This window comes from Notamacropus eugenii, chromosome 7 (genome assembly GCF_028372415.1).
Source record: "Notamacropus eugenii isolate mMacEug1 chromosome 7, mMacEug1.pri_v2, whole genome shotgun sequence".
Lineage (NCBI taxonomy): Eukaryota > Metazoa > Chordata > Mammalia > Diprotodontia > Macropodidae > Notamacropus > Notamacropus eugenii.
This window is the reverse complement of record NC_092878.1, coordinates 166,256,072-166,271,868: the sequence shown is the minus strand read 5'-3', so window position 1 is coordinate 166,271,868 and position 15,797 is coordinate 166,256,072. Positions and strand designations below refer to the sequence as shown.

At 38.0% G+C, this 15,797-nt stretch overlaps 1 protein-coding gene across 2 annotated transcripts in view; it reads left to right on the top strand.

Annotated features, from left to right (window-relative positions):
• Window positions 1–15,797, top strand: part of NRG1 (neuregulin 1) — a 209,538-nt gene that overhangs the window by 33,978 nt on the left and 159,763 nt on the right. For both annotated transcript variants that reach the window (XM_072625463.1, XM_072625462.1), the window contains exons 4-5: window positions 4,668–4,718; window positions 10,414–10,464. In XM_072625463.1, the coding sequence (XP_072481564.1) occupies window positions 4,668–4,718; window positions 10,414–10,464 (102 nt within the window). The remainder of the gene's footprint in view (window positions 1–4,667; window positions 4,719–10,413; window positions 10,465–15,797) is intronic.

The following is a 15,797-nucleotide window of genomic DNA, read 5'->3' as shown; positions in this document are numbered from 1 at the left end:
GTCCAATATGGCTAAGTGACCTTGCTTACATCTTTAAAAAAATTAAATTGGCTAAAGAATTCCTTGTGTACCAACATGAATTTCTTTAGAAAGCTTTCATTTCCTCTCCAGGTTGAAATTGCTTCCCTTTTTGTTGTAAGAACCTTAACCTTGAAGCTTCCATTCCTTCCACCCTTGACTTCTTTAGAATTTTAGTCCATGAAGTTTTCTATGTCCTTCTTCCTCTTTTCAAATCTCTGATACACGTCAGACTATGCCTAATTTTCTTTATTGCAGCTTCAGGAGGGAATGGTTCTTTCTGTCTGGGATTCCCATTTTTCATCTCAGCAGCAAGTTTTTCCCTATTAGCGAGGTCAGTTTCACTATAGAATTTCCTCTCATTGGCTCCTCCATTTTTGTTGATGGAATAATCATGAATACAAGTCAAGGAGCAGTTAACTGGCCTTCCTTTTCCAACCTTCTGGGTTCACAACCTATGTGTCATCCTTGGCTCCTTGATTTTCCTCATGCCTCCCTACTGGCACATTTGGAATCAATGCCAAGTCTTGTCGATTCTTTATCTAGAACATCTCACCATCCCTGTCCTGGTCTCCACTCACTTGGCCACGGTCTTATCTCATGCTCTTATTGCCTCAACTGGGCTATCTCAGCAACCTCCCAAATCGTCTCTTTTTGTAAGATCTCTTCTCAATTCAGTCTGTCCTCCATGTGACTGCCAAGTTAAGAGGCCTAAAGACATCTGACTATATTTATTCCCTGCTCAGAATGCCCTCTCACTACTTATATAAAAGACAAATTCCTCTCCAGCTGCCCTTTCCAGACTTATTTCATATAGGTTCCTTTCACAAACTCTCAAGTGTAGCCATATCATCCTAATTGCTTCTCATATTTCTATTTCATCTCCCCTCTCCATGCCTTTGCACAGGTAGTTCTCCATGTCTGGAATGAATTCCCTACTTATTTGTGTATTTTAGATTTACAATCTTCCCCCAGGGCTCAACCCAAGGACCACCTCTTATGTGAGGTCTCTCTTCCTCATCCCCTCCCACCTCCTCCTCCAACCACTAGTACTTCCTGTATGTCTCTTCTTTGTATTGGGTGTGTAAATCTATGTATGTGTGTGTGTATCTGTGATTGCTTACATGTACACATCCCATTTCTCCTGACAGAGTGTAAGGTCCTAGAGGGCAGAGATTTAAAAAAAAAAATCTATTTTTTATCTCCAGAACTTGCCATGGTACTTGACATTTAGTAGGCATTTCATAATTACTAGTGAATGATTGATTTATTCTATCATGCCTGGGAATTCAATTTGCATAAAATCGGATTAATCTCTGTATCAGAGCTATGGATTTAGTTTATGTAGATAGCAGACTCAGCTTCCCCATACAGACTGAATTGGGAATGTAATTATAACTGTTGTGGTTTGAGTGTGTCAGTCATGGGGTTGCCATTAATTATGGTCTTATGCTGGATAGGGGGGCATGCCCAGAGAAGCAAGACTGTAAGAGGAAGAGTGAATGTCCTCTCAGATCCTAATCCCCGGCATATTTACAAGTTGGTTTTCTAAAAGCCCTCAGCTGTGTAACTGTGAGTCTTTGTTCTGTAACTAGAGGTAGATTTCAGAGGGTCAGGTGGCTAAGAGCTTTATGGTGCTGTGTTTCTGTACCCCCTTCTGTACCCTCATCTTAACTGGTTTCAGAGAAACCTGGGATGATTTGTATGAACTGATAGACTGAAATGAGTAGAACTGAGAGAATAATGGATAGAATAACAAGTCTATATAAAAATTTGAAAGATACGGAAACATGCATCTCCTAGTCACATCTCCAGAGGACCAGGGATGAAATCTGTTCTCCACCTTCTGCAGAGAGGTGATAGACTCAAAGTGTGGAATGAGACAGATGTTTTTGCACATGGCCAAAGTGGGAATTGTCTGTTTCCATTGGGAGTAGGTAAGAGGTGAGGTAGAAGGGAGAGATAATGATTGGGCTTCTGAAAATAATAAAAAAGAAAGAAAAGAAAATGGGATCTTTAAGTACATAAAAATTACACAAAGGAGAAGAGTGGGAAACAGGAACAAGTAGGCCCACTTTGAAAATGTGCAATTAATTACCTGCTTAAAGTGAAAGGCAAGCTATATGCAACAGCTTTGGGGCTTTATGTTCAATTGACTTTTTCTGGTCAACTTTATGGAAACACATGTACGATTTGGTGCTTGTTACTTTTTAAGAAAGGTGGCTATTAACTGAAAAAAAGATGACTTTCCCAAACTGTTGGCCCCAGGATGAAGGCATCCTTTGTTTTCAGAAACTACAGAGAGCCCCAATCACCCTTGTATGTTTTGAGAACAATTTTAGAGACTTGGGTGTACATACATCATGTAAAACTTGTCAATTTTATCATGTAACACTCAAAATGGACTCTTCAGAAACAAGCTGCTTGCCTGTGATCGTTAGAAATGCCCTTTCCAGAAAGGGTTTGGACCCATTCTAGAGCATTTTCCCAGAATCCAGCCTCATTTGTATCCTACCATTGAAATGCTGCAGAGAGACCCAGGTCCCTTCCCTTCCTTTCTGTGGTGTTCGCAGCATAAGTCACTTGGCTGTGGGCAGATGCTGACGGTGGTTCTCATTAATTCAGTTTAATGAAAGGGCCACCCAGCACGTATGAACACATTTCATTTTCCACGTTCCTCAGGGAACAGTATGTTGCTGACAGAAAAAAAAATCAAGAAGCCTGGGTTCATAAATACATTTTGCTTATTCTTGTAAGTAGAACTTAGATTTAGTGATTTCCAATTTCGCTTTTGGCAAGCTAGATGTATTTTCTAAAAGGAATGACAATCGGTATAGTAGTCAAACAGACTTTCTGCAGCAGATCTTTATTAACAAGATGAGAGGCTCTCATTAGCAAAATTGTTTTGCAAGCAAGAAAATTGCAAGTCATGACTGGTGAGGATCATTTCTGAGTTTGCATTTTCCCAAGAAGTGTTATGGACAGAATTTGTCTGGAGGCCTTGCTTTGAACTGTGAACTTCAAATGTAATTCTGCTGTCTGCAGGCTAGAAATCTCATTTTTGTTGCAGAGGTGATCAGGATTGGGTGTGCATCTATACTTTAGAGGAATTAGGAAGTGCTTTTTTACTGAGTATCTTTGGGGTATTAAGACATTCATCCTTCTGGTGATACTTTTCCTGTGAGTCATGAAATGCTGTAGTATCCAAAGTGAGGATCTCTTAAAGAACACTAGAGAATGTGCGTGGATGATGTGCGCAGATGGCAGCACATTGTAAAATAGGATTTATGCTGAAAAAGTCATGTGAAGGATGCATCAAAGGCATGTATTATTGAGGTCATAGGGATGGGGAAGGGGGACAGTTGCACACCAAGAAGGAGGGCTAAGGGCTGTCCAACCTATGTATTCCCCTGGCATCTTCGTGATGCCAAAGGGAAAGTGAGGTAGTCCATAGGTGTGTTGGGTAGACCTCCTTTTTTGATTTAAGAGAATAACTTGTATTGTTGGAGGGAATACATTCATGAGATCATAGATCTGTTATTTGGGTTCTTTGTGTGGGTCAGTTTAAAGAAATTCTTTGTTCCTAATTTTTCTGTTATTACCTCCTCTTTATTATAAAACTATTTGCTCTGAGATACAGAGTCAATACTTATCTTAGAGGGAGGATGCTAATAAGCTTGAACCATTTTGTCTTTTTGTCTGCATGTTTGTGTTGAGGGCTAGGTAGTGAAATGAATGTATCCTGGGCCTGGAGTCAGGAAGACTTGAGTTTAAATCCAGTCTCAGAGAGATCATAACTGAGCAACACTGGGCAAGTCTGCCTCAGTTTCCTCAACTGTAAAATGGGGGTAAAAATAGCACCTACCTCCCAAGGGTATTGTGAGAATCAAATGAGTTACCAATTATGAAATACTTCACACACAGTAGGCACTTCATGAATGAATGCTTGTTTCTTCCCTCATACTTCTGATACAGTTGCTGTATTCATCCTTTTATGGAATGACAAAGACAACAACAGAATGTCTATTATCTACCTGATTAATATGCTCATCTTATATATTCTTAAAACTTACTACATTAGCCTCTGCTCCATGTCTGCTATGTCTTGAATGGATGAACAGAGGGAGTACCTTCTCTTTCAACAGGACGCTTGGCTACAAGACTTGGAAAGCTGAATTTTTTTTAGACCAAAAAAGCCTCTGTTCTCTCTTGATGGCTGTTTATTGAAGATGTTTGGTTTTCAAAGTCCAAGAAAAGAAAGAAAGTTATTTGACTGTTCTTCAGAAATGCCACCTTAGATTGTCCCAGCTCTGAAGGGGGCAGTATTTTTGCCCATCTCTCTTGACTATACCAGTGGTGACACTGACGCATGCCTTCTCCAGGAGCAGGTCATATCTGGCCACTTGTATGCTCTCACTGAACCAGATGGAAATGGTTTGTTCTCCCAGTTATCTCGACTTAACTTGGCTCATGCTTGCTGTTCAAAAAAGAAGAATAGCTACAGTCATGGTCCTATTTGTATTTCTCGCTCTGTGAAGTTCAAGGGAGCATTTCTTTCCTTCCTCTCACACTGCTGTTCTGCACAAGCCTGCCTGTGACTGGCATTTGATGGTGTGGCATAACGTCTTGTTGACCTTTGTGTTTTGCAGAGACTGTAACTAGCATGCCAGCATCTACCGAAAGGTCAAGCATGCCATCAGGTAAGTAAAGTTAGCCATCATCAAGCTTTATGCCCTGGACTGACCAATCTGCCTGCTGACTGTACCTCTACTAAACAGAAGCCTTTCTGCCTTTAGAATGGCCCCCTCCTTTTCCTTTTCCTTTTCCTTGTCTACTAACAAGTTCATTAAGCATGTTCTGCCTGCTGGCTCCCACTTGGGCTTCAGTTTGGGGAGGAAACACCACTATTGCTGGTGTTTCTGGTCAAAACCTGAACTCTGAAACAAGTCTGAGGAGTAGGAGAATTTCCACAGATAGTTTGAAAGTTGTGGCCATTGGCTCCTCTGTCTCCCTGACAGGATAGCACTTTCTGTTCACGCATACTTGAATAGCCATCTCTTTGCAGATAGTATTGGTGTCCACAACACTCATGCCTTTGTAGCAGTATCCTGGAGGCCAGGATACTATGATCTGGCCAAACTTTTGGATAGCAAATTTGGTAATTACAATTAGGACGTGGTTCACAGGACAGCCTCTGACCTATTGGCCAGGATCTGAATTACACACTCGAGAACTATGAGCAGCAGCATGGTTGCTCTTGGTAAACATCTCCATCTCAAAAACTTTAAAAGCAAGGAATTGTGGGCCAGATAGAGCAATTAAAGCTGATTCCACAAGTTAAGAAGACTGAAGTCATATATAAGAAAGATCCTCATGAATTATGGTTTGAGAACTAGTTCTTAGAGTTCTCCTTCAGTGTCCCAATGCCAGCTGATTCCTGTCCATCCAGAAGAGTGAGCAAAGCAAGCTCAGGGTTAGGACTTGGAATTTGATTGTAAGGATCCCTCATGGCAGTAATTCCACCTGAAATATTCAACTCTAAGAAATTATGGATGTTGATTCTGCACAGCCACAGGAAGGAAAGACAGAATGAACTGAGACTAGAAGAGGAAGAACTAGACAGATACTTGGAAGGATGTGTGTGATACTTGAAGTCGTAGGTTACAGGGGACAAAGTTTCAGGCTGAAGGAAGGGGGACTGGAAATGTAGCTGGATTCATATTCCTCTCTCCCTAGAAATTTCTCAAGGAAATAGATTACATCTGTTTTACTTCCATGTCCCCTACTGCAAGGAGGCTGAAGTGACTCAGTATTTCAGCCTCAAGAAGTCTATGTAGCTTTGGAAACTTTAGGGAACAGAGGATGAGGAAGATTCCCAAAGTCAACTGATCAAGCATCCCTGAAAAAAGCTGAAAGATCTCAGTTCAAGAAAAAAAATCCTGAACTAAAATGTACTGTACTAGCAGAAAAAATAACTTAGGATAAAAGAACAAAAAACGAATCACTAACTCCTCCAAAAGGAATAGAAGTATTGTACAAATAATAGAACATGGAGTAAAATAATCACTATTATCTAGTGAATGTGAGAATATTGTGAACTCACCAGAGATCATGGAAGCATACCAAGAAACCCAATAATAGCACAAAGGAAAACTTTCAGAAGAAATTAGGAATGGATTTAGAACAGAAATCAGAGTTCTCTATGCTGAAATAAAAACAAGCGAAGAAACAGCAGAGCAAATCAATCAATACGCGTGTGCACACACACATATATATACACACATACACATATATACTCACACATATGTGTATATGTACATATGCACACCTACATGATAGCAAATTTCTTCTCAAAAAATTGGAAGTGGTGAGAGAAAAACAATTTTTGGAATGCAAAAAAAAAAAGAATACAGTAGAGGAACAAAATGACAAAAGAGAAATAAAAAACTACACTTAAGGAGACACAAGAATTCTGTCTTCCAAAATGATCCACCTTAGAGACAGGGTATATGGAGACAACTTAATAATCAAGGAGAACATGATAAATTATTTTTTTATTTGAATTTTATAATTCAGGAAATAATTCAAATAAACAAACAAACCCAGACTAAACCCAAACTTTTATCCAATATTTCTGAATAAAGACAACAAAGCAATGACAAAGAGAATCTACAGATATCCACCAGAAAAAGAAAATATGCTATAAACTCCAAGATGTGGAGTATTTGCACTTAGTAACTTCAATGATAAACATATTTTCCAATCAGCCATATCTTTAAATATGAGGGAAAGACAATTGAAGTCCTTTAAGATTATTTTTCATTCTAAAGAAATCTCAGGAAAGAATAATATATTTTAAAAAGCAAAAAACTCAAACTATAATTTAAAACAATATATTCTACAAATCTGATCAATGACTAAAAAAATGGCTGTTTGGCAAAAGAGTGACATTTAAGCATTCATGAAAAAAAGGAGACAAGTACACTAGTCATTTAGTTTTAAAACATCTTCAATCATCTGAAGCACAAGAAGTTAAAATACATTTATATAGAAAAGACTAATGTAATCAGTTCTCATGTCTAGATCATTTTTTAAAGATAAGGATTCAGCTAAATGTTAAAAGAAAGACCATATTGGAGATTATCAAGTGATTTAAAAAAAAGACCTTAAAGGCTAAAGCTTTAAAAGGAGTTCAGTGAAAAGATAACCAAAATGGAACACTATTTGAACTTGGACTCCTAAACCCTGCTAAGTAAAAACCCTGCCCTTTAAAGGGTATAAGAAAATGAGAAAACGTATGAATACAAATGATATAATAAAGACAATAAATACAAAATGGAGAAGAGAGGGAAAGTAGAGGATATGTGTCCTATTAAAGGAAAATAATCACTTTTCTGTGGAAAGTTAGAGTTAAATACACCAAATGTTTAAAGAGTAAGTGTTGCTGGTCATACAAATCATCCCCAAAACTGAGAGAAGTAAGATAACTTCAATATCAGATAAAACGAACCAAATTTGATTTGATCTGTTTTATCAACTGATAAAGTTGGCAAATACCTTATTCAGCTCCTTCTATGAGACAAATAACTTCTAATGCCTAAAGCAGGGAAAGATAAAGCAGAGAAAGAGAACAAAGATCAATATCATTATTTAGTATTGTTGCAAAAAATCAAAATAAAATGTTCACCAAAGACTAGAGTAATATGTTTAAAAAAAAAATCACATGCATGTTGGAATTATATGACATACAAGGATGATTCATTGATAGAAGAACAAGTAACATGATCATATTAAAATGAGACCCCAACCTAAGCAATTATATCAGTAAATTCAGATAAAAAGCTTTTGAGAAAGTACAACATTCATTTATGTTAAAAAAATAAAACAACGTACCAATCATAGGCCAAAAGGGTAATTTTTAACATGTTAAAATTATATGTCTTAAACCAAAGCTAAGTTTGTTTGCAGTAAACTGGAAGCTTTTATCATAAATATAGAAGATAATTCTAGAAATGCCATAGATAACAAAAAAACAAGAGAAAAAATTAAATACATAAACATAGGCAAAGAGGAGATTTCTGTTAACTAATGATAAGATGATTTAGTTAGAAAAAGCCCAGAGAATCAGCTAAGAGATTAGATGAGACAATTAATAGTTTCATAAAGTATCCAAATATAAAATAAATGCATTGAACCCTCAGTGTTTATTTATTGCAGTACCAAAATGTAAATGGAATTAACAAAAAGGGAAGTCGCATCAAATAGTTATAAACTATCTGAAAGTCGGCCTTTGAATGCACACTTGACTCATAAATACAATTACAAAACACTAAAGAAATTTAGTAAGAACTTCAATATTTGAAAGGATACTCATTGTTAATATCTGGATCACAAAAATATAATAAAATTGGTCATCTGACTAAAGTTAAGTTACGGACTCAGTACTATACCAATTGAACGGTCAAACTGCTTTTTAAGAGTAAGACAAAAGCATTTCAAAGCACATTTTGACAAAGGAAAGCTCTAGAATCTCAAAGGAGAAAAGTAGGAATGAAGTAGGGATAGCATTTCCAAACTTCAAATTATACTGTGAAGAAGCATGATTGACGAAAGTATTTGGTATTAGTTTGGGAAAAGCAAAGTAGACCAGCAGAACATAATAGTTAATGCAATGAACATGAATAAAATATACCTGTTCTTTGACTCAGAGATTCTTCTGCAGAAAAGTCAATGATAAAAATAATGAAGTCCCCTCTACACTTTTTTGTGAGAGCAGAAAGAACTGGAAGAGTTGCCCATAATTTAGGCCAGGGGTGGGGAATCTGTGGCCTTGAGGCCACATGTGGCCCCCTAGGTCCTCAAGTGCTGAATCCAGTTTGGCCTTGAGGCTTCAGGTTAAACAAATCCATTACATGAAAGTAATGGAATATTAATGTGCTGCAAGAAACAATGAATATGAAAATTCAGAGAATCATGTAATGACTTCTATGAAATGATTCAGAGTGGAATAAGAACCAGGAAAATTATATACATATTGACCTAAAAAATGTGAATGGAAAGCACAAAAGGCATCAGAAGCTAGAACTGCCTCTGCATTGTTATAAAGACACATTTGTCTCCAGAGAAGAAATGAGAGGACACAGACACCTCCCTTCCTTTGTAGAGGTAGTGACAATCTGGTTCTGCCATCAGACTGGATGATATGTTGGCTATTTTTTCTGGACTGCTTCTCCTGCTCCCTTTTGTTTTATTTGTTAAAAGAGTTGATCTGCAGTATAGGGTTGGGGGAAGCAAAAATACGAAAATAAATGTGTTGTAAAAATTAAAATATACCAATAAATTTTTTAAAAAAAAAATAAGGGTCTGACATGGTGTCTTTGTTGATTTTTTTTCATTCTCCTACCTGTTAATATGGATGACCTAATGTGGGGAGTTGTGGGACCAAGGGAAAGGAAGCGCTTCCACCAGTTTTGGATGCAACCCTGGTAGCCAACAAATCCACATGTGTAGCCATTTCCCATGGATCATATGTTATGTCTGGGAATTGTTTTCACTTCTCTCCTATTCCCTGCTAGAAGTCATTGTATTCTAGCTGTCGCCTTCCTTTCTCAATCCTTCAACTCTTTCCAATTTCCTTGATATTATTGTTATTCTAGATTTGTGATTAAATGCTTAGGGTTAGAACTGACCTTAGACTAGACAGTCTGACTCTTTGATTTTATTTTCTTCTTTAGATTTATTTATTTTTCTCAAATAAAAAAGATTCTGTCACTGTTCTCCTCCATTTAAAAACAAAACAAACAAAACCCTTGTAAGAAACATGCGTAGTCAAGGGGAAAAAAAAACCCTGAACTTGTCCAGGAAACAAGAAGGAGGCCAGTACCACTATATTTCATCAGGTCTTTATCTATCCCGATAAGTAGATTCAAGATGGCAGGGCATTTTTGCCCAGTTCTCCCAACATTCTTCCCTCTATCTTTATCAAACCTGACCATTGTCACAGTCAAAGGAATTGGTTATATCTCCCTGCTAATGTTGATTGACTATGCATAAGGATCCTGTTTAGTGGGGAGTGCAGAGAGCCTCTCTGTGATGGAAACAGCAGCATTCATAGATACTGAGGTCCAGTTGGGAGTCTGGGGCCTGCCTCTCCATCTCTGCCGAATCCTCTTTGATGTCTAAGCTGCATATACTGTCTCTTATGGCCTTCAGCTAAGCACTATTTTTACTGACCTTCCATTGACTGTGAATTCATTAAATCATGGATGATTTTTTCCAACTTTTTTCCTTTCCCGGTTTCTTTTCCCTCGGTCTCTCTAAGCATGGCACATTTTCAATGGACGATTTTGCTTGGGCTGATCCCATAATTCCTCATTGCCTTTTTCTGTTTTATAGAGTACCCCACTAGAATATCAATGTCAACAGAAGGGATCAATACTTCTTCATGTAAGTACTCAACCACTCCCTCTACTGGCCTTTACCATAGTTTTGTGATGACTTTCAAGGACTTCCAAAGTTCATCTGCCTCTTCAGCCTGGTGCTCATGCCAGTTCTAATGACATATTTCATTATGGAGCTTGAAGGATTTTGGAAATGGTGGAGATGGACTGTTCTAGACTTCTATTTCCTCTGCAGTCTCTTCTACTGAGCAGGTGTGAATACAGTTGAATGGAGACCTAGTGTGTATGGTTGATGGACTAGACCAGTGGCCTTCAGGGCTGGGAATCTCTGGAAAATGTCCTTGTGTGAAAAATCAAATACTTGGCTCAGTTCTAGGCACATAGTAGGCATATAACAAAGACCGACTTGAGTGACTGGAATTTCAGCTTCTTTCAAAGTCTTAACTTATTGCCTGAGAAGTGCTATACAGATATCCCCATGATTTGGTAACTCGACCATTTTTCTACAATGTGTTGTATATGGGATGGACATATGATGTATTGATGCTCATACTTTAAATTTGATAGATAGCTACTAATTGGGGAAATGTGTTAGAGATAAGGTTCTGGCCACTATTGCTGATTATTTTTTCCTCCTTATAATGTAGAATGTGTCTTGTAAGGGTGGTTACTGTGAGATGAATTTTTGTTCTTTGCTAGGTGCCAGGGGAGCTGAGGAAATTAGGAAGGGCTAGCAAGGACTCCTGGATGTTTGTGAGGCAGATGAGGGTAAACAGCATAGGACTGACATGGTACAGATGAAAAGGAAGTGTAGGGGCAATCTGCCAGACCTCTGGGAAGGAGTTCTGTAAATGCAGCCTCCATCAATTTTCAGGTGGTTATTTAAAGCTGGAAATTTTGCTTAGTTTGATAAACTTTGCATAATTAAATGTAAATAACCCCATTTCACAATCAGCACAATACGAGAAAAGCACAATGAATTAATATACATACATACATGTGTATACACATGGGTAAGGGTTTTCATAAATGTATGGATATGTATGCACATGTATTATGCATCTGAAAAGAAGAGATTAATTTGCTGGTGTTGGCTCTAGGGAAACATGGGTTCAAGTCTTAGCTCAGATATGTGCAGGCTGTGTGGCCCTGGTCAAGTCACTTGCTTTTCAGTGTTCTAGGCAACCCTGCTAAGACTCTTCAAGAGGAGCCAGCCAGCATGAACAAAGGAGCTCTATGCCAATGAAATCACAGATTCAGTTGCTATCTCAGAAGTCCAGCTGTTCTGCTTGGACTGAGCTGACTAGTGATCTTTTCAGGTTTAATTGATGCTTTTTTTTAGATGACACATTTTTCTGATGGCCATTTCTACCGTATTGAATCTTCTTTGTGACAAAGAAAAATAGTTAAGCAAGACTGACCAGCAAAATGATTGTGTTTGATAGCATGTGAAACTTTCCTTCCTTCATTCAACACATTTTTACCATTTTCCATGAGCCAGGCACTGTGCTGGACACAGATGAAAATTAAATAGTCACTACCTTCAAGGACCTTGCATTCTTTTTAGGGAGAAACAGCATGTACGTAGAAAATCAAAATGAACAGTGTGAAATAATTTGTGGGTCTGAGGACTAAGGAGATCAGGGAAGGCGATCAGAAATGGTAGTTGAACTGAGCTTGGAAGGAACCTAGGCATTCTATGAGGAAGAGTGAAGAAGGTAGGCATTCCAGGCCTGAGGAAGAATTTAGAAAAACCCATTGGGATGGGGGATGGAATGTTGTGCATTAGCTCCTGGGAGCAGATCAGTGGTGACTTCAAGAGAAAATAGAAGGCATAGGACAATGATGGTAATGGGATAGTGGAGTGATTGCCAATCTCTCTCCCAAGACAAGGGAAATCTATTCCACCTCCTGTCCTTCAGGACCAAGATTGGGCATTAGAACTGATCTGAATTTGACCGCCTTTTATGATTCTTTTCATTTACATTTTTGTAGTAACTCCATAATGGTCTCCTGACTCTGTTTAGTTCACTCAGCTGGAACCCCCAGCAGTCTTCTCATAGTTCCTGAATTCCTCATATTCAGCATTTCTTATGATACAAGAGTATTACCTTATGTTCATCATTTGTCCGATGGATTGATGCCCATGTTTATTCCTTTCCTTTTGTACTATTAGAAAACCATGGACATTTTAGTATACACAGTATTTCTCTGCTTCTGACCTGCTAAGATTATCTGCCCAGGAGTGGATGCTTTCTTAAGGTTGGAGGATGTGAGTGGTTTAGTGACTGTTCTCATGTAATTCCCAATTGTTTTCTATTGTGGTTGGACTGATTTACAGCTCCACCGTTAGTGAATTAGGGCCCTGTCTTCTCTCAGCAGTCCAATGCTGACTATTGTCTTTTATCATCTTTGTCAATTTAATGGATATTGAGGTGAAATCTCAGTCCTTTTAATTTGCACTTGTGAGTGATTTAAAGCCTCTTCACATTTCTTTATATGTTTGCAGCTCTTCATTTGAAAACTGTACGTTTCTTTTTGACCACGTAAGGAAAATTAGCAACCACAGCCCAGCAACAATGAATATTTCTATAGGCTTAGGCTGCACTGGGCACCATGCGGAGTGCTTTACAACTGTTATCTCTTGGGTCCTTATGACAACCCTGAAAAATAGGTGTTAGTATTATCCCCATTTTAGAGTTCAGGAAACTGAGGTAAACAGGGTTAAGTCATTTACCCAGGGTCAAACAGCTGGTGAGTGTCCAAGGCCAGATTTGAACTCATTCCTTCCTGTCCTCTAGAAAGCATTCTCTCTCTACCCCTCTGCCAAAATTCCCTATATAGTTCAGAAAGCTGATTTCAAAAAAATATATGGAAATATTTTTCAGAAATAGAATAAAGTAGAATTCTGAACCCAACAAAAACAGGGGAGGCCACAAAAACAAATACACAAAAACATTTTGATTTTTTTTTCAAAAGGAAAATTGTTGAGCATAGAAAAAACAAACTGCATTTCAGTATCTGTGGTTTAAAAATGTATCTTTATATTTTATGATATTTTAAAAGATATTTGTTTATATAGGATACATTAGTATTTATCTCTATATTTTAAAACATCTATTCATATGTGTAGATGTATATGTATCACCTTTCTATACTTATACCCATAGTGTATTTATCTATCCATCCATATGTCTATGGGGCAGCTAGGTGACACTGGATAGAGTGCTGGGCCTGGAATCAGGAAGACCTAAGTTCAAATCTGGCCTCATATATTTGCTAACTCTGTGACCTTCAGCAAGTCACTTAAACCTGTTTGCCTTGGTTCCTTCATCTCTAAATCTATTAAGATCATTTAAGCACCATTTGGAGATTATTGTAACATATCTTGATTAGTCTAATTTTCTGCTGATTTGAGAATCATCTGACCCTTGACCTTCTTCCAAGGTATCAGGACTCTAACTATGACTATGTGAAATGAGCATAGTGTTCAGGCCATGGGATTATCTTGTATTTTGACCATTCTTGTGATAGGTCCCATATCTCTTACGTATATCAACTCCCTACCTATCCAATCCATTTGGCGGCTTGGGTCATCTATATAGATGCAGGTTACCTTGTGTAGTTGGCTGAATTTGCTGCAGTCAGACAGGCTATATCTCCTTCTTTGCTCTGTTATTTGGGTCCTGTGAACCCCTCTAAGATGACAGTCTTAATGTTCTGTGGTAGTTTTAGTGTCTGTGAATTAGAGTCCATTTGGATCATGATCTCCATCCATTGGGTGTTTTTGTTTGGTTTTGCAAAATGCTTAATATTTGAAACCAAATCGTTGGGTTTCTCCTTGGCACTTTGTCCGATGCAGATTTCCCCTGCAGGATTTAGTGAATAAAGTGATTTACTCTCCTGAAACTGGAGCTCTTCCTTTCTTCATTAGCAGGAATGATGGACACTGTCCTTAAGGATATCTGAGCAGTTATCGAGGGGAAATCACATTTTTCTTGTTTTATCCTAGCTGCAGAGAACTGAAATGGATCTCTCACTCCACAGCTCTGTTCATTGTGTGAAATCTGACTCCTCTCTCTCCCCCCAGTAGCATGGTATGCCTGAAATGTCTGCATTTAGCTACTTAAAACAAGGGAGGGTGATTTCCTCTGGGGATTATGATAAAATACATATTTTTTTCTGTGATGCATTTATACACCAATCCTTGTAGATTCTTGGGGTGGTGAAGGAGAAAGGTCCTGGGTTTAAGGAAAATTTAAAGTGAAATTAACTCAGAATTTTTTAATACTGTTGATTTAAAAGTTTATGTCTTTAATCTGAAATCAGCAGCTTTGATTTCTTTTGATAACTCTGCTTTTGAGAATTTCCGGTTCTCTCCATCTCCTACACAAGGCCTTTCTTAATTTCCCCATGTGTTAGTGCCCCCTTCCTCCCATCTCTCCTTCCATTTGTGTGTGTGAAACTTAATATATACTTCATATTTACATAGTTTATCTTTCCCATAAAATGTATGGACAGGCATTATTTTTTTCATCCTTAGTGCTTAGCACAGGCTTCTTTTTTTCATAGTAGAGAATGAATGTTGCTGAACTGAATTGGATTTTGAGTATTGAAATCTCCATCAATGTCCTCTATTTGCTTGTTGACTCTGGTGATGCAGAATAAACATGTGGGCTAGATTTTGTACTTCCTAATACTCAGTCCTGAAAAGGTTTACCAAAGTCATCCATGAGGATTTTGTAGTGAGCTTGATGGGTTTTGTTTTGAGCAGAGCAGTTAACCTGGAACAAGGATAGCTAACCTATTTCTTACCCTTCAAATTCCACTCGCCTCTGGAAATTTCCTCTGATTTTGCCAACCTTATCTCGGTCAAACTTTATTTAAAATTGATGTGATCAAATCAACAGTTTGATTAGAGAGGCAATGTAATAGAGTGGAAGCATTTCTAGACTCCAATTCAGGATTTTCCCCTTAAGTAGAGATGTGCAAAATGCCTCTTTTCAGTCTCCTTGATTTTAAAAGGTGATGTGATCTATATACTTTTAAAAGTTACTTGGATTATCTATCCTTTTGGAGCTAATTATGGTATATATTGTGCAAAATACTGGTTTCGTTCTATTTTCTGCAGACCAATTTCCTGGATTTCTGAGCAGGTTTAATTAATTTGTTTCCCCAAATAGGCAGTCCTTACCATAGTGTTTGGCATCCTTGAGTTTACTGAACACTTTATTGTTGTGTTCAATTGCTTTTACATCGTATTGTTGGAGATGCATTATGAAAGGACTGATCTAGGTAGCTTTCTATTGACAGTCTCCTCTTGGGCTTGGCACCCAGAAAAAAAGTCACCTAAAGGAACATCAGGCATATCTGTGAAGC